The sequence below is a fragment of the Dendropsophus ebraccatus genome, chromosome 10 (assembly GCF_027789765.1).
Source record: "Dendropsophus ebraccatus isolate aDenEbr1 chromosome 10, aDenEbr1.pat, whole genome shotgun sequence".
Taxonomy (NCBI): domain Eukaryota; kingdom Metazoa; phylum Chordata; class Amphibia; order Anura; family Hylidae; genus Dendropsophus; species Dendropsophus ebraccatus.
Genome location: NC_091463.1, coordinates 94,875,804 through 94,895,791, shown reverse-complemented (window position 1 = coordinate 94,895,791; position 19,988 = coordinate 94,875,804). Strand labels below are relative to the sequence as shown.

Below are 19,988 nucleotides of genomic sequence, written 5' to 3'. Positions count from 1 at the left end.
TAGAGCCTGTGATGCAGCACTGCGGAGGCACAGGGAGGGGTAAGCAGTGCTTGTTGATTGTTACCCCTTATTTTCACTGAAGTTCTCCTTCAGAAACAGTGAGTGCCTATATAGTAGTTAGGTCTTCTCAATGCTCCACACATAGTAGCAGGGTTACTTCTGTGCCCTATATAGTAATTAGCCCTTTTTCCTTGTATTTCCATATAGTATTAGGACTCTCTGTGCCCCCATACATTAGTTAGGTCCTCTCCATGCCCCACACATAGTAGCAGGGTTACCTCTGTGCCCTATATAGTAATTAGCCCACCCTCTTCTTTTATTCCCATATAGTATTAGGACCCTCTGTGCCCCCATACAGTAGTTAGGTCCTCTCAATGCCCCACACATAGTAACAGGGTTACCTCTAGTAGTTAGGCCCCCTCTGTGAATCTAGCTAGGCCCTTCTGTGCATCCATACAGTAGTTAAGCCCCTCTGTGCAGGTAGCACCCCAGTAGGTAGTATCTTTGGGATGTGTTTACAGTGAAAGATTTAGGCACTAAACTTGGTGGCTGAGTGGACCTCCCTATTAGCAAAGGGCTCTGGCACTTGCTCAGATTTTCCAGGTTCTGATGCCAGCCCTGCCATCACTTCCTTTAAGATACGAGGGTTGACTTGCTCCAAATACTTGGCATCCACTCATTTATATAAATGTTAAAAGAGTGGATCAGTAGTAGTAGTAGGAGTAGAGGAGTAACAGCTACTCTCCAAAATTAAGCTGCACATAGGCGGTCCCGCTAGTGTGCCTCCAGACATTTGTGGTTTCACCTGGTCCGGGAAGGGTCTCATCATGGATTCGCTCTAGTGTTCCCAAAACCTGAAATTATTGTTACATTTTTCTTGGACTATTTGCCCAGCCCCAACTTCTGAGATCCAATTTTTGGAAGCAAAAACAAGAGAAGGGGCCATCTATCCAACACTGGGTCTATTTATCCTATAGGTAATATGGGTGTCGGGAAAGTGTTGATCTTTTGGAGGCCGGGGGGGGGGGGGTGCAGTAATGTCAACCAGACCCATATTACAAGGTGCAAACTCTACAGGAAGGGGGTATATTGAGTTAAGTAGGTAGAGGTGCAACAATGATGCTCTCTATGAGGACCCCATACACCAGGTATCCTAATGTGTTTCCGCAGCCCTGTATGATTCAGAGCTGAATGACTCTTAGAAGTGTGATAAGCAGCTCGATTTCATTGGTTCCCCCGCGTGTCATCTGATACTGCAGCAAAAAGCTTTAAAGTCCAGGACTTACTGCATTATATCCAAGTGTAAGAACAAATGTAATGGCATTAAAGCACAAGTTCTTAACCCCGTCCTCCCAGGGAACCAAGCGGACCGCTTCCCGTATTGCAGGTGAGATCAGTGCAAGTCTTAAAGGGCAAGTCCATTAGAAGAAGCAACAATCCTCACTGCAGCGTCTGCATCGGTAGATCCCTGTACTGCAGTAAACTACATGAAAAAGATTTTTTTTGCAGTTTTCTAAAATTTTCTGACCAAATGGGCAAAGAACCAACTTCTTCCTTGCTGTGTCGTGAGGTCTGCGGGAAGGGCAGTGACCAAGATGGTGCACAAGATGGGGCTCTGATGGGTGGTCACTTATTTACTCTGTGTTTGTTACCCAAAAACCAAGTGGGGTCCTTTAGGACACCTAGAGGGTCATGCACATAATAAGGTCATATATATAGCCCCTATATGACAGACAACTAAGCCCTAATGGCAGATTAGTGAAGTTATGTCATCATTCTCAGCTAGGGGAACTCCGATTGTCCTAAGAGTTGTCACATAGACCATTTACTAAGTGGGTGTATAGTATATATAAGTGTATAGTATCTGTCAATTTCCCCATCGGCCCTACATAAAATATAGAACACAAAGTAACTAGACCCTAGTGTTCCATTACCATCTAGTGCTCCATTACCAGAGACTAGGCCCACTGGAGGACCCTCTAATACATCCATGCCAGAGACCCTTTGATACACCGAGGCCAGGGACCCTTAGATACACTGATGCCAGAGACCCTCTGATGCACTGATGCCAGAGATCCTCTGATACACTGATGCCAGGGACCCTCTGATACACTGATGTCAGAGACCCTCTGATACACTGATGCCAGGGACCTTCTGATACACTGATGCCAGAGACCCTCTGATACACTGATGCCAGGGACCCTCTCATACACCGATGCCAGAGACCTTCTGATACACTGATGCCAGGGATGCTCTGATACACTGATGCCAGGGACCCTCTCATACACTGATGCCAGGGACCTTCTGATACACTGATGCCAGAGACCCTCTCATACACCGATGCCAGAGACCTTCTGATACACTGATGCCAGGGATGCTCTGATACACTGATGCCAGAGACCTTCTGATACACTGATGCCAGGGATGCTCTGATACACTGATGCCAGTCTGACCCATGGCTCTTTGCTGGTCATACAGGCCTATACATATGTTATAGCACATGTTATAGAATATATGTTATTTGCATTGTGAATCTGGAGTCTCCCTCTAAGAGAGGACAACGATGGTGAAACCTCTACAGCGCTGACATATTGTGCAGATTTTGCAGCGTGAAAAAGAAAAATGAATGGAATTGCTGTAATGAAATGCTCCATTGGGTCCGTTATAGAGCGGATGCTAACGGGGGAGGGGGAGCAGACAGGATAACGCCACTCCGCTCCACGTGACCTCAGCTGCATATTACTCCAGGAGCTGGTTACCACTGGGAATAAAACCATCCAATTACATCAAAGACGAGCGAGGACGGTGTCTACATGTGTTTACACGGCCCGTGAACGCTGGGTTACAGGAAGGCTGACTACCGGGGAGCGCCATGTGACGGATCATAAATCACATATATATAGATGCGGCAGGATGGAGCTGCACGTAATTAGCTCCATGCATTTCAGATGAGTCAAGGAGACGGTGAAGCCACTAATGCATATTATTGAGTAGACCCCGAACAGTATGGCGGAGCCCTGCCCCCCCGATGGAAGAAGATTCGGAAGATTTTTTTTAGCTTAATCTGAACGGTTACATATAGTAATGTACTCCACCGGGGTCAATCATTCTCCAGATGTCGCTGCTCCAGGGGCAATGGTGGCCCATTTGGCTTCTGAAGTTCATTTCGGGTCTGATTCTAAACGGCCATCGGCTGCAACCTGCCCCTGCGAGGTGCTCTTAGCTATTGGTGTAGCACCAAACACAACGGGGGATAATTATCAAGAGCAGCGCACTTGTACACTGGTCTTAAATAAAGCCCCACCCCCATGCAGTCTGCCAGATTTGCCAAGAGGGGCATGCCACTTTGTAAATCCGGCACTTGCCGTACAGCTAGATTTCTGCTATGGTTTACGCCAGGTGTAAGTTCTAATAAGCTTACGCTTGGCGTACACCACGGAAAAGGCAAAAAAAAAATCTGTGCCTGTTCGGTGCCATAGGCCCCAAACTGTATAAAGGAGCAGGGCCTCCTGTCAACAAGAAAAGTCCCTGCTTCTTTCCTACACTGAATGGTCATACACAGCTGGGACTCCTGTCGACAAGAAGAGTCCATGCTCCTGTACAGTACATTGAATGGTCATACACAGCAGGGACTCCTATCAACAAGAACAGTCCCTACTAGTGTAAAGTACACTGAATGGTCATACACAGCAGGGACTCCTGTCAAAGAGAAGAGTCTCTGCTCCTGTACAGTGCAATGCCCCAGTACTCATGTGCCACTGCTGCGTGTATGTATATAGGCCGGTACTACATTTATATTTCAGGGTACTCTTTGGATAGAAGTTGCTTACTGCTTTTTGGCCACAAGATAAAAGATAACTATTTCTAAAGTATGCAAAAGGGTTAATTGTTCATGTGACATCGGTACGTGCTTGACAGCAAGTTGCCAGCCACCTCCCTATGCTCTGAGCCTATCACCTGCTAAAAGCTTTCCCTCCAGTTCTGTCGATCGGGTGTTGAATCGCAGCACAGCCGGCTCCACCAATAGGAAACTAGTCCCATCCCTTGGTTATAAGTTTGGTGAGTGGAGCCCTGGGCTATGACTATTTCCTGGGTTAGGTAAGTAGACGGTCCAACAGCAACCATGTATGTTAATGTGGAACACCAAGCTTAAAGGGGTACTCCGGGCGGGAGGACTTTTTTCACTATAATCGGGGTGGGGGTGGATGAAAGCAACAACATCCACTTACTGTACCTCCCCGATTACAGCGCTGGGACCCCCATCGTGCTGCTCCGGTCTCTGGTCCCGGCTGCTTCCTAATCTATGATTAGATGTAACGTTTTGAGCCCGCTCAGCCATTCAGCGGCAGAGGCGGGACTACCTGAACCCCCCCCCCAAGTGGGTTTGAAACATCACGCCTCAAGCTGTGTCATAGACCAGGAAGCGGCCAGGGACCAGAGAGCAGCGTAGTGGGGAGGTAAGTGGATGTCACCCCCCTCCGGTCATAGCGAGGAAAGCCTTCCGTCCGGAGTACTCTTTTAAAAGTACAACGTTTGGACCCCTACTGGAGTCTTTGTCAAGTTGGCTCCAGTAGACTACAGTAAGTGTCGAAACGTGTGGTATTGGTGTTCCAATAAGAACTGAAGATTAACATCGGTGGACGCTGTTGGACCTACTTACCTGACTCACCAGTCCACTAGCTGGGATTGTGGACCTTCTGGTAGGCATCCGACTACAACTGCTGACCAGGATCTATTGGTGCTGCTGGGCTCCTCTTCAATTTAACATAGTTGCTGGGTTAGGGAATAGGTGAGGAATTGAAGAGGAATCCGCTCTCATTTCAGCTTGAAATTACTTCCGTAAAATATGTAAAGAGCAATGTCCTATTGTGCTCAATGGGATTTCTGCTCTGTTGTTCACACTGCAGAATTTCCGAGCAGAATTTTCTGCCGCTGATCTGCTTTCTGCCCAAAGAATTGACATGTTAATTCTTTGGGCGGATTCTGCTAGAGGAATCCTATACAAGTCAATGGGGGCTTAAATTCCGCTTGCATTCTGCTTGAATTCCGCTTGCATTCTGCTTGAATTCCGCTTGCATGTCACTTCTTTCGGCGGATAGCAGAATACGCCGGCCCATAGAATGGTGTCTGTGAAGCCGGCGGAAAGGCGCACGGCCATGCGCGCGGACATACTGCGGAATTTCGCGGACATTATCCACCCACCCTAAGCGAGGAATTTCAAGCAGAAAACTTTCCTCTACAATTCCTTGAGAATTCCTCAGTGTGATCCCACCCTTAGTCAGCTTCAGTTCTGTACGGCAGCACAGAAACAAGTTACTGAGTAGCTAAGAGACTGTAAGCGGATTTCTTGTACAAGTACCTGGCAACCAGGCTATGGCCTGCTAAAGTACAGAAGGGGTAATCTACTGCAGGCGAGGGGATTCCATATGTTCACACTGTTGGGGGTTGTCTCTCTCTCTCTCAAGTCTTTCCAGTCTACACAAGGACTATCATACAAGCAGCTGGAGAAGTTGCTACTAGCCGAAGTACCCCGCTGTCTCTTTCTCTATGTCCTCTGGTTAAGATGGGAAGCTATCTCTGCCCAGTCAATAAAACTGGGGCCAGGGGTGGATTAACTTTACCATAGGCCCCGGGCTGTTCACCAAGTTTGCCCCCCCCACACACACACAGTAACTATGGCAGCACTAGCTTGGTGTTCATAGTACACGAGATAATGTCATCCTGCCCTGATTTGTGCAAAACTGCTGTAAAAAAGCAGCGATCTTTTTTGCAAATAATGGCAGGACTGTAGCCAAAACACAATACACCACTAAAATTATGTATTTTTGGGTGGCCATGGGCCCCCCAGGAGCTCAGGGCCCCGGGCTACCGCCCGAAACAGGCCTAATATAATCTGCTATCAGCACTGACATAACTAGTGACTGTGAAAACAGAAATCCCTCTACATTTAAAGTCATGCAACACCAGCCAAGGTTGTAAGAATCCCCTGAGCAGAGTGCAGTGCGTACTGGACAGCTCCCCCTCCTGGTAGTCCCCCTAGCCGCATCTACAAACCTTCCTAATCTAGTAACTATCAGAGACTTTCCAAATCTCCCCAGTATATTTCCTATTGCAGGATCTCCTATAACACTTAAAAAGGGAACTTGGTGGCTAAACTACAATTTGTCAACTTGGTCATTGAAACCTACTGTACTGTTCCTTTAAGAAAACCAAGGTACTGGGATTTAGTTTGCTAAATTAAAGTATTTGCAAAAATATAAAACTTGATAAGCCTCATGACATTACCGATATTAGTTCATATGGGAATATCACCTTTATATACCACCAAGTTATCATGGACAATGCATTTCTACATTGCACCATGGCACTACAGGGGATCACAAGGAACACCCTTAACGGGTGTGTGTTGGTGTCCAGGGAGAGCTACTACCACTTCGAGCCCATGACAAGTGCTGCAGTGGTACTACTACATTGGTTCCCGCAAGTAACATCTAGCACCCCTGACCACACACTGAGTGGTCATACACAGCAGGAACACCTGTCAATGAGAAGAGTCCCTGCTTCTGAACAGCACACTGAATGGTCATACACAGCAGGAACTCCTGTCAGAGAGAAGAGTCCCTGCTCCTGTACAGTACACTGAGTGGTCATACACAGCAGGAACAACTGTAAATGAGAAGAGTCCCAGCTCCTATACAGTACACTCAGTGGTCATACACAGCAGCAACACCTGTCAATGAGAAGAGTCCCTGCTCCTGTACAGCACACTGAATGGTCATACACAGCAGGGACACCTGTCAATAAGAGTCCCTACTCCTGTACAGTACACTGAGTGGTCATACACAGCAGGAACTCCTGTCAATGAGAAGAGTTCCTGTTCCTGTACAGTACACTGAGTAGTCATACTCAGCAGGGTCAGATCCAGATGTAGTATGAGCAGCCAAAGCCGCTTATGTACAGGCCACTCTGTGTAAGGGAGCAGGGACTTCTGATTTTGGTGGGTGTCCCTGCTCCTGTATGCACTTTTCATGATGCACCTTGCTATTGTTGTAATATATGAGCGTCCCCCTATGTAGAGCCCCTCGATATCATCCTCTGTAATGTGTTTGGTGGATATACAGTATATAGAAATTTCAAAAGTTTCAGATTCAAATAAATCTGAATTTTGGAGGGAAATTGAGAACAAATTTGATTTAATCCTGAAGAAGTTCCTCATCTTTACTTAGGAGTGATAAAATCCCTGGGTGTATTTCACCTTATTCTCCCACCATATTAGCTGTAACCATCAGCCATCAGGGAGTGCGGCCATCTTCCTGCTGTCATATAGCAAGGACACAGAGGACACAGCAGCCCGTCCAGGATTAGATAAACCGCCACCCCCTTATGTATTGCAGCTTAGCTCTAATACAATACCACACATGACCTGCGGACAGGTGTGGCGCTCTTTCTGTTTCAGATCATGTCCTGATCCTGGAGGTCTGTGGCTACTATGGATTTTAAAGGAGTTGTCAAATAATATTGAAAGGAATTAGCTTTATTTTTTTGCACAAACAGCGCCACCCTTTTCCATTGATCATGTCTGGTATTGCAACTCATTGCCATTTATCTTGATACTACAATACCACATAGCTTGGAAAAAGTGGTGCCGTGTCTAGGAAAAGGAAAGACTTTATCATACGTATAGCACTAATATTTATGTATAAAGCTGTAATTGTATGGTGATATTGTATGAGCACTATATGGTGGTATTATACGAGCACTGCATGGTGGTATTATATGAGCACTGTATGTTGGTATTATATAAGTACTGTATGGTGGTATTATATGGGCACTGTATGGTGACATTATATGGGCACTGTATGGTGGTATTATATGGGCACTGTATGGTGACATTATATAAGCACTGTATGGTGGTATTATATGAGCACTGTATGTTGGTATTATATAAGTACTGTATGGTGGCATTAAATAAGCAGTGTTTGGTGATATTATATGGGCACTGTATGGTGGTATTATATAAGCACTGTATGGTGGTATTATATGAGCACTGTATGTTGGTATTATATAAGTACTGTATGGTGGCATTATATAAGCAGTGTTTGGTGATATTATATGGGCACTGTATGGTGGTATATACGCACTGTATGGTGGTATTATATAAGTACTGTAGGGTGGCATTATATAAGCAGTGTTTGGTGATATTATATGGGCACTGCATGGTGGTATTATATGAGCACTGTATATTGGTATTATATAAACACTGTATGGTGGTATTATATGAGGAATGTATGGTGGTATTATATGAGGAATGTATGGTGGTATTATATGAGCACTGTATGGTGGTATATGAGCAATGTATGAGGTATTATATAAGCACTGTGCGGTGGTATTATATGAACACTGTTTGGTGGTATTATATGAGCACGGTATGTGGTATTATATCAGCACTGTTTGGTGGTATTATATAAGCGCTGTGCAGTGGTATTATATGAGCACTGTTTGGTGGTATTATATAAGCACTGTATGGTGGTATTATATGAGCACTGTATGTTGGTATTATATAAGCACTGTATGGTGATATTATATGAGCACTGTATGGTGGTATTATGTAAGCACTGTATTGTAGTATTTTCTAACGTATGGTGAGGCACCGCACAGTCATTTATTTTTGCAGTGTATGGGGGGATGTTGGGGGAGGGGGGGACTGTAAACCGCTGGTATTTTTTGGTCATTGTATGGTAATAGTAAATTATTGGGAAGGAGTTGAACCCCGAGGTTACACACTTGTCACCATCCAATGTCAGTAAGACCCTCATACTGCCCCCACACCGCCTTCTGCTCTAATACACAGATATATACATGGCCCTGGGACATTGCGGTCGCAGTGACCTCTCATGGTCCGAGACTCCAGAGCTTTAACAGTGAAGAATCCTCCTGAATATTGATGCTGGAGCCGCACTTGTGAATTCTCTCCCCCGCCGGCCGCACCGTCCCTGGGATGAATAATTCAGCGATCGCTATCGACCTTGTATCTTTCTATATATTAATAAGGTGTCGGCTCTGTGATATAGAAGCCTTCAGTGATGACACCTCCCGATGGATTCACCCAGCTCCATCCTCTTCTCCTATATACCGTATACAGAGTCAGGGACCCACTGATACTGCAGGCTGAGACCACCGATGGCAGGAACGGCCGACCACCTAATGGGGTCACCAAACCACCCCCCCCCATTACCAGGTAATAGAAGGTTCGTGATGCATGGCAATTCCCCTGTATCCATTGAAAACACTTGCACCTTCAGCATAGACCACCTACACATGGGTGGGGGGCTGACCAAAAACTGCCCAACAACTATCCAGTGTATATAGGTAGCCTAAAGGGGCACTCCGACATCAGGTGAAACAAGATAACATATAGCATTGCTTACCTGTCTGCCCCAGTTCTGAAAACCACATAAATCCATGTGTTTTGGGGTCTTAGTTCTGTGCTTCCCAGAATGCATTGCTTTCCCTCAGCTCTTTACACAGTCCTCCCACCCTGCCTACACCCCTCCCCCAGCACTCCTGCCAAATCCCTGCCCAAAGCTGTTGCAGAGCATCTCATTTCGCTGCAGACTATCAGCGATGTTGCAGCACCTGCTGTATCACTCCCTGTCTGCTCTTTCTGTAGCATCATTCATCACAAGGAAGCAGCAGTAATCACCCTCATCCTCCCCAAATGTCCCAATAAAGATCTATATGTATCGGTGCACATGACACATGGTGATGTAGGCTGGAGGGGCTGGTCAGATATGGTGACATCACTCAGGTGGGTGGGGCTTAGACACAAGATCCAGCCACGCCTCCTGTGACATCAGAGCATGAAGCCTTAAAGGGAACCAATCAGCATAATTGTGATTAAGTTCCCAGCAGCGTCTAATAGATGTTGTAATGAGTCCTCCTAACGTGCCTGGGGTTCCCTCTTAAGTAACTGCCGAAACGCGAGGCGTATAGATATGCCGTGTATTATACAGATATAACATATATCATACAGATATGGCATGTATTATATAGATATAGGGGGGATTTATCAAGCATGGTGTAAAGTGAAACTGGCTCAGTTGCCCCTAGCAACCAATCAGATTCCACCTTTCATTCCTCATAGACTCTTTGGAAAATGAAAGGTGGAATCTGATTGGTTGCTAGGGGCAACTGAGCCAGTTTCACTTTACACCATGTTTGATAAATGTATTATATAGATATAACATTTATTATCGTATCATATATGACAGTGAGATTCCATAAATACAACGTCCGGACTCACGTTGTTCTCTATATCCTGCTCCTCCCTGCAGGTCTTTACCTTTATAAACAAGACTCTGATAATCCAGAATGTCCAATAATCCAGCGCCTGTCCGCTCCCAGTGATGCCGGATTACAGGAGTCACATGATGCACAATTGTCTCCTCATAGCAATCACAATGTGAATGGTCCAAGATGCAGCAGAGCTGTGTTTGCCATTTGTCAGTTTCATCATTGAGTTAAAGGGATTGTTTTTTGAGCGTTTATATATCCATGTGGTATTAGGCTATATTCACACTACGTATATTTTTGTAAAACAACGGCCGTGATTAAGACGAAAATATTCGTGGCGGTGCTGCCTATGGAATCCCAGCCGGAGTGTACACACATCGGGGGAGATTGATCAAACATGGTGTAAAGTGAAACTGGCTCTGTTGCCCCTAGCAACCAATCAGATTCCACCTTACATTTTCCAAAGAGTCTGTGAGGAAGGAAAGGTGGAATCTGATTGGTTGCTAGGGGCAACTGAGCCAGTTTCACTTTACACCATGTTTGATAAATCTCCCCCATAGCATACACACTGCCCGGGATCTCTTGCGGCGCCGTAGAAAACTGACATGTCAGTTTTCTGCGGCCGCTATTCAATGAATAGCGGCCGCAGAAAACCCTGTCAGTGCACACAGTGGAGCGAGCGGCTCGGGCCCGCTCCATAGTGTGCAGTGGGGAATTCTGATGCGGGTGTGCACGGATGTGCCCGCATCAGAACTAAGCGGTGCTAAAAATGATCTTTTCTGAGACCTTACAGTGTGTGAACATAGCCTTATAGTGTATGGAGGTGATGGGGATCCCCAGTCTGCACCCCATGTATTTTTCAGTAGTCTTAGTGGGAGGGGGTGAGAGAACTTATAATTACAGAACCATAAAACTGCATTTACATTGAAATGGAAAATCCCTTTAAGAAACGCTGAAAAGTACATGGGTGCTTATGGGAAAATACAGTCCTGATCATGGTAACACACTCCGCTCAGCTACATGTGTCACAGCATCTGTGCTCCGCTACAATATTACACAGACATCAGGGGAGGTGTCGCTCCACCATGTAGGATGGTGCGGTGCAAGACTCTGCCCATCCCCGAATTATACAGAACAGCACAACAGAGAAAAAGCTATTCACATCAACTGGTGCCAGAATAGATTTGCAATTTACTTTTATTAAAAAAATCTCCAGTCGTCCAGTACTTATCAGCTGCTGTATGTCCTGCAGGAAATGGTGTATTCTTTCCAGTCTGACACAGTGCTCTCTGCTGCCACCTCTGTCCATGTCAGGAACTGTCCAGAGCAGCAGCAAATCCCCATAGAAAACCTCTCCAGCTCTGGACAGTTCCTGACATGGACAGAGGTGGCAGCAGAGACGGCTGTGTCAGACGGGAAAGAATACACCACATCATGCAGGACATACAGCAGCTGATAAGTACTGGAAGGCTTAATATTTTGGTAAATTACAAATCCATATAACTTTTTGACAAAAGTTGATTTAACCCCCCCCCCCTCAGAGTTCCCCTTTAATCATAGGATTTATGCTACAGTGGTTATCCTTGACAAGAAAAACATGGCTGCTTTCTAGCAGAAACAGCTCCTCCCTTTCCTCAGGCTGTATGTGATATTACAGCTCAGCCACATTCACTTCAATGGAACGGAGCTGCAATACTTCCCCCAACCTGAGGTTAAGGGAGGCGCTGTAACCAAACAGTATGTGAGATATCAGGAAATGAAGCAGGATAATGATGGAAGGAGCAGAGGACATAGGGAGGGGGCACAGGACAGACATACACAGACGGACATACAGACTTACGTGATGTGTCCGGACGTCTGACTGCAGCGTGAGCCAAAGAGACAAGAGACAGCTGGTTAGAGAGAAGGCCGGAGAAGCATTTATATGTTACCATAATAACTCCAACCACTAGGGGGACACAATGCAGAAGCTGGAGCTACCAGCCAATCAGACTGCAGCATTATTAAAGGGGTTATCAGGCAATAGACAAAACACAGCTAATTTCTTCCAGAAAAGCACCACCCCTGTCCTCAGGTTGGGTGTGGTATTACAGTTTGGCTCCATTCACTTTAATAGAACTGAGCTGCAATACTGCACCCAACCTAAAGACATGAGTGGCGCGGTTTATTTAAGTAGTTCACCAAAAACATTTTTTTTCAAGGGCCAGAGATTTATAATTTACTTCTATCAACAAAAATCTCCAGTCTTCCAGTATTTATCAGCTGCTGTATGTCTTGCAGGAAGTGGTGTATTCTTTCTAGTCTGACACAGCGCTCTCTGCTGCCACCACTGTCCATATCAGAAACTGTCCAGAGCAGGAGATTCTATGGGGATTTGCTGCTGCTCTGGACAGTTCCTGACATGAACAGAGGTGGCAGCAGAGAGCACTGTGTAAGACTGGAGAGAATATACCACTTTCTGCAGGACATACAGCAGCTGATAAGTACTGGAAGACTGGAGATTTTTTTAAATAGAAGTAAATTACAAATCTCTGGCACCAGTTGATTTAAAAGAATATTTGTTTTTGGTGACCTACCCCTTTAATTCTGGATAACTGGATTGGTTATACCATTGGTGCAGTCACCCGTCTTGTTGTTTTTGAGTACAACCATATACACACTAAGGTTATTCCTTATATTGTGGACTGGCTGATGGGTGGGGGTCCGACCCTGATCCAACAAATGGAGGCTGAGAGTGAATGGAGCAACAGCCATAGCAGGTACAGGGCCCATGTGGGGTCTCTTAAAGGAATTCTTTACATAGAGGTGAGAGCGATGAGACTGTGTAGCGCTAGGAATTCTGGTCTTCGGACACCAATTTGTGTGACCGCAGCTGCGGGGAGGGCGCGGTTATTAGCGTTTGTTTCACGCAAGATGGATTAGTCATGCCTGTTCTATAGGGAGAAGGAAAACTCCTTGGGCAGACATGACCAATCGATTCTGCAGCGATCACAGCTGCTCTAACAATAGGGACAACGTCCAGAGACGGAAACTTATTACAGCACCGATTATTACGGTTATTTCATCAAATTTACGTGGATGCTGAAGCATTTCGGTGGCGGCCTCTAAATGGTGCCAATGCATAACTACCACCCCCAGTGTATATATATATATATATATATATATATATATATATATATATATATATATATGCGCGCCGGGAATTGTATCTGGAGTTGTATAATTGTTGCAGAACTACAGTTCCCATCATGCTTTGGCTGTGGGGACATGATGCAGCTGATGGGAAGCAGCGGTATAATTGATGTTTGTATACTGCAGGTGACACGTGCATGTGTTATACAGCGTAATAACGTCAGAGAGACAAGACACACAACAACAGCGGCTGCAAATCATTTTTATTGCTGCAATCAAATCATCTGTAAATATAAAGAGGATCCAGGAGTCGCAGGGAGAACAGAAACCTTGTACAAGAGAGACATCTAGTGGTGACTGCAGGGAAGTGCAGGAGGGCGCCACATCTCCACTATCCAGGAGGAACCCTGCCCCCTGAGCTGTATCCAGCCTACATAACTGAGCTGATGGATTGTTACAGTGTATCAGCCTACATAACTGATGGTGAACCTGCCGCCTGAGCTGATGCTTTGTTACAATGTATCAGCCTATAGTTTCTTGCTGCACACTTATTAGATCTCTATGGGGTGCCATCTCCACTCCCTAAATGGTTCCCATGAGAGGTCTCGGGTTTTACCCTATAGTATGTTACAGTATGGCTTTGTGACAGTGGTGTGTGTGAGTATACAGATCGGTTGTGTATACTGTACATACATTAGTTATTGGTGTCATGTACTGTATACAGCCCTGTACATAGCAGCTGCTGACATGGTGCCTCCCTGGCTTGGTGACCAGCGTTCTGTCCCTAAAGTCGGTGCCAGATCGGACCAATACAGTCACATTTTTTAGGGATCAATCATAAGGATCTACTGTATCATAAGACTTTAAAGGGTACTCCGGTGATTTGTTTTATTTTTATTTTTTATTTTTTCAAATTAACTGGTGCTGGAAAGTTATATAGATTTGTAATTTACTTTATCTTTAGTCTTCCAATACTTATCAGCTGCTGTATGTTCTGCGGGAAGTGGTGTATTCTCTCCAGTCTGACACAGTGCTCTCTGCTGCCACCTGTGTCCATGTCAGGAACGGTCCAGAGCAGGAGGAGAGAACACTGTGCACACCACTTTCTGCAGGACATACAGCAGCTGATAAATACAGGAAGACTGGAGATTTTTAAATAGGAGTAATTACAAATTTATATAAACTTTCTGACAGCAGTCAATCTGAAAGAAAAAACCATTTCACTGGAGTACCCCTTTAACACACTGATCAATCACAAGGATCTATAGAAAGAATCTATAATATGGATCTAAAGGATCTGTTAAAATAAGCAGTCATTTGGATCTATTATAAGGATCTATCATAGAAATCTGTTATGGTGCGTTTACACAGAGAGATTTATCTGACAGACTTTGGAAGCCAGGAATGGATTTGGAAAGAGGAAATATCTCAGTCTTTCCTTTATGACCGGTTCTCTGTTTATAGTCCGTTCCTGGCTTTGGCTTCAAAAACCTGTCAGATAAATCTCTCTGTGTAAACGCACCATTATAGAGATCTATCATATAAATCAATCACAGGGATCTATCCTTGTCATCTATTTTGGGCTCTATCATAGTCATCTATTATAGGATCTGTCACAGAGATCTGTTATAGGATCTATCACAGGGATCTATTATATGATCTATCACAGTCATCTATTATAGGATCTGTCACAGATCCTATAATAGATCCGTGTGATAGAGCCTATAATAGATGACTGTGATAGATCCTATAATAGATAAATATGATAAATCCCTCTGACAGATCCTATAATAGATCCCTGTGATAGAGCCTATAATAGATGACTGTGACAGATCCTATAATAGATGACTATTATAGGGATCTATCACAGTCATCTATTATAGGATCTGTCACAGGCATCTATTATAGGCTCTATACCAGGGATCTATTATAGGATCTATCACAGGGCTCTACTATAGGATCTGTCACAGAGATCTGTTATAGGATCTGGTAAAACCAAATGGTGCCAAAAATGACAACAAAAATGACAAAAAAATGACCTGGAGATTGCGCTCACCACCAAACAACGTAGTAGAAACCGATGTTCACATAAAACACGATTTATTCAGTCCAACAATAACGCGTTTCAGGGCTATGGCGCCCCTTCGTCAGATTGTCCTGAATCTGACGAAGGGGCGCCATAGCCCTGAAACGCGTTATTGTTGGACTGAATAAATCGTGTTTTATGTGAACATCGGTTTCTACTACGTTGTTTGGTGGTGAGCGCAATCTCCAGGTCATTTTTTGTCATTTTTGGCACCATTTGGTTTTACCTGACTCCACAGGTCCTTGCATAAGGAGCCCGGTTTAGACCTGTTGTGAAGACTGCTGCTACCCCAATCCCTGGGAGGTGTGTTGGACACCATTACATGTGCTGCTGGGTGTTGTGGCTCTGTTTCCACAACCCCAAAAGGTGAGCAGTGATTTTTTACATGTGTTAGATCATTATTTCTATCCTGAGGTACTACTCTATTAGGCGCTCTGCCTTTTTTTTGTTCTTTGTTTCTACCTGTTATAGGATCTATCACAGTGATCTATTATAGGAGCTGTCAGAGGGATCTATCATATTCATCTATTATAGGATCTATCACAGGGATCTATTATACGATCTATCATAGTCATCTATTATAGGATCTATCATAGTCATCTATTATAGGCTCTATCACAGGGATCTATTATAGGATCTGTCAGAGGGATCTATCATATTCATCTATTATAGGATCTATCACAGTCATCTATTATAGGATCTATCACAGTCATCTATTATAGGATCTATCACAGTCATCTATTACAGGCTCTATCACATGGATCTATTATAGGATCTGTCATATTCATCTATTATAGGCTCTATCACATGGATCTATTATAGGATCTATCACATTCATCTATTATAGGATCTATCACAGTCATCTATTATAGGATCTATCACCGTCATCTATTATACGATCTATCATAGTCATCTATTATAGGATCTATCATAGTCATCTATTATAGGATCTTTCATAGTCATCTATTATAGGCTCTATCACAGGGATCTATTATAGGATCTATCATAGTCATCTATTATAGGATCTTTCACAGTCATCTATTATAGGCTCTATCACAGGGATCTATTATAGGATCTGTCAGAGGGATCTATCACAGTCATCTATTATAGAATCTATCACAGTCATCTATTATAGAATCTATCACATGGATCTATTATAGGATCTGTCATATTCATCTATTATAGGCTCTATCACATGGATCTATTATAGGCTCTATCACATGGATCTATTATAGGATCTATCACATTCATCTATTATAGGATCTATCACAGTCATCTATTATAGGATCTGTCACAGGGATCTATTATAGGATCTGTCACAGGGATCTATTATAGGATCTGTCACAGGGATCTATTATAGGATCTGTCACAGGGATCTATTATAGGATCTGTCACAGGGATCTATTATAGGATCTGTCACAGGGATCTATCATATTCATCTATTATATGATCTATCACAGTCATCTATTATAGGATCTGTCACAGGGATCTATTACAGGATCTATCAGAGGGATCTATCATATTCATCTATTATAGGATCTATCACAGTCATCTATTATAGGATCTATGAAGCTGTCAGTGTGCACCCCCTGAGCTGTGATCAGGTCTGGTCGTGCAGCAGTAATACAGGCAGAGATCCCTCCATATTGCGCTCATCTTATGGGGTGTGATCCCCTCGCTCTCAGTTCTCCAGGAGATGATACAGATCCAGCACCGGGGGTCACAGGTTCCTGACCGCCCTCCCCTCCCCCGAGGTTCCTCACCTGCACCCAAGATCCGTCCACAGGAAGAGATGAGGGTCCAGCTTCTTCTGGGGTCTCACATGGCTACAGACTTATTATTATTACCACCTCCCCCCCCTCATACATAAACCTCTATAATCCTCTGTAACCTCACAGCCCCAGCACTTGTGTTCTTGGTAGGTCCTGGTGTCCTAGGGGATAATAGCGACTCCCTGTATGATGCTGGGGCTTAGGGGTTAATAGTGGTGGTGGTAGTGATGCTGCTGCTGGTCCAGGATAGTGAATGCCCCCCCCCCCTCTTCTTCTTCTTCCCCCTTGTTCAGCCACAGTCCAGCAATATAACCCATACCCTCTAATAACAGAATGTACAACCACCCTCATCATCTCCCAGGATACATGGAGAGAAATGATCAACAAGTTCTTAAAGGGGTTATCCAGCGCTACAAAAACATGGCCACTTTCCCCCCTACTGTTGTCTCCAGTTCAGGTGCTGTTTGCAATTAAGCTCCATTTACTTCAATGGAACTGAGTTTTAAAACCTCCTCCAAACTGGAGACAACAGTAGGGGGAAAGTGGCCATGTTTTTGTAGCACTGGATAACCCCTTTAATGGCATGTTCCTTTGTAGAGGCCACAGGTTGCATTGCTGCACTGCCACCCAGTGGTCAAAGAAAGGAATTACAGTCATCAAAATCACAGAAACAGAACACAAAAACAACATACAACAGCACATGGCAAAGATAAGATATAAGCTTAATACAGAGATTCTACATTGCAAGATATATGTACATATTTTTTTAAATGATATAAGGTTCTCACCATGTAAACATATAGGGAGAGATTTATTAAAAGGGGCGTACACGAAATCGCAGTCGACCACATTTTAATGTATGCTAAAAAAAAAAAAAAGGAAGAGGATGCATTTTGATCAGTTTTTATTTTAAGGGTCAGTTCACACCTACCGACTTGCAGCGTAAATCTCGCTGCGAGTCTGTCAGGCCCTGGCAGTTCCCTGTCACTACATACTCTGAACGACCGATGCGGGTATGTATTTCTGCCGGCCCCTTAACCCCTACGACTCCAGCCCTGCTGTGTCTGTATATACATTACCTCTCTCCTTGCTGCACGGGGTCCCGCAGTCCTGCTCTCCCGCCCAGCCAATCAGTGGCTGCAGCTAGGCAACACACTGATTGGCCGGGCGGGAGAGCAGGACGCCGGGACCCCGTGCAGCGAGGACAGGTAACGTATATACGGACACAGCAGGGCGGGAGCTGAAGGGGTTAAGGGGCCGGCAGAATTACAAACACGCAGCGGTCGTTCAGAGTATGTAGTGACAGGGAACTGCCAGGACCTGACAGACTCGCAGCGAGATTTAGGGTATAAACACACACACCGTATTTACTGCTGCAATACGCAGCAAATTAGATCTAAATAACTGAACACAGCATCAAATCTGCTGCGTATACGGTGTGTGTGTTTATACCCTTACGCTGCAAGTCGGTAGGTGTGAAAGCACCCTTATAATGGAAGTCAATGGGAAAACAGATGCATACAAATGCCACCGTTTGATCATCTGTTTTTCCCCCCATTTAAACGCAGTGTGAACCCGTGTATTTAGCTACGAGTTGCACTATCCCTTTATGCCTCTGTGACAATTCAAAAGTTTTTTTTTTTAAGTGTCAATAACCCTTTTAAGGGGGTTGTACAAAATTTCAAATTGGCGCTACACCTGTCCATAGGTTGTGTGTGGTATTGCAGCAGAGTCCCATTCACTTCAAGAGAACTAAGTTGCAATACCAGACAGAGCCTGCAGACAGGCGTGGCGCTGTTTGAACAATAGAGCCACCATGTCTTCTACGCCAAGCTCCCGAGCTCTTATATAAACTGTCTCATGTCCCCCCCCCCCCCCCCAACTGCTATCACTGCACTCCAATACCTTCACCTGTAATGTCCTGCTGGGATTTGTAGTTCCACCAGAGCTAAAGACATACCGACCATAGCAGTGCTTCTCAATTCCAGTCCTCATGGCCACCAACAGGTATAATCACCATCATTATACTCATCAGGTATAATCACAGGTGATATCATTATACTCATCAGGTAATACTACAGGTGATATCATTATACTCATCAGGTATTATCACAAGTGATATCACTATACTCAGTGCATCAGGTATTATCACAGGTGATATCACTACACTCATTAGGTATTATCACAGGTGTTCTCTATATGGGATATCCTCAAACCATGACCCATTGGTAGGCATAAGGACTGGAATTTATAAGCATTGGACTATAGAATATTGCTCTGGAGATGGACTCTGCAGGAACACTTGTCACCACCAGAGGGCAGTAGAGGAGCAGCCAAAAATAAGGACACCACAGACCTGAGAACTAGAGATGAGCGAATTTTAAGTACGTTCATGTTTGTCCAGATCCGAACTCTGCATCTGATTACTGGTGGCTGAAGGAGCTGGATGCCGTCCTGGTGGAAACAGCCATCGGCCATAGATGTATCTATGTTTTCACAGACTGCCTAGGACTGCATACAACGTCCTCAGCCACCGGTATTTAAGCATGCTCCAGTTGCCCTCATCTTAAGGGTACAAACACACACAGCAGATAAGCAGCAGATTTGATACTGTGTTCAGTTATTTAGATCTAACCTGCTGCGTATCGCAGCAGTAAATATGCAGCGTATATGCCGTGTGTGTTTGTACCCTAAAACTCAACCAT

At 44.6% G+C, this 19,988-nt stretch overlaps 1 protein-coding gene across 3 annotated transcripts in view; it reads right to left on the bottom strand.

The window, feature by feature from the left end:
- GABBR1 (gamma-aminobutyric acid type B receptor subunit 1) overlaps positions 1-19,988 on the bottom strand; it is a 106,618-nt gene that overhangs the window by 64,804 nt on the left and 21,826 nt on the right. For 2 of the 3 annotated variants that reach the window (XM_069985495.1, XM_069985496.1), the window contains exon 6: positions 12,134-12,154. In XM_069985495.1, coding sequence (XP_069841596.1) covers positions 12,134-12,154 — 21 coding nt within the window. Of the gene's footprint in view, positions 1-12,125; positions 12,155-19,988 lie in introns of those variants that run through there. The other variant, XM_069985497.1, reaches the window with a different exon arrangement.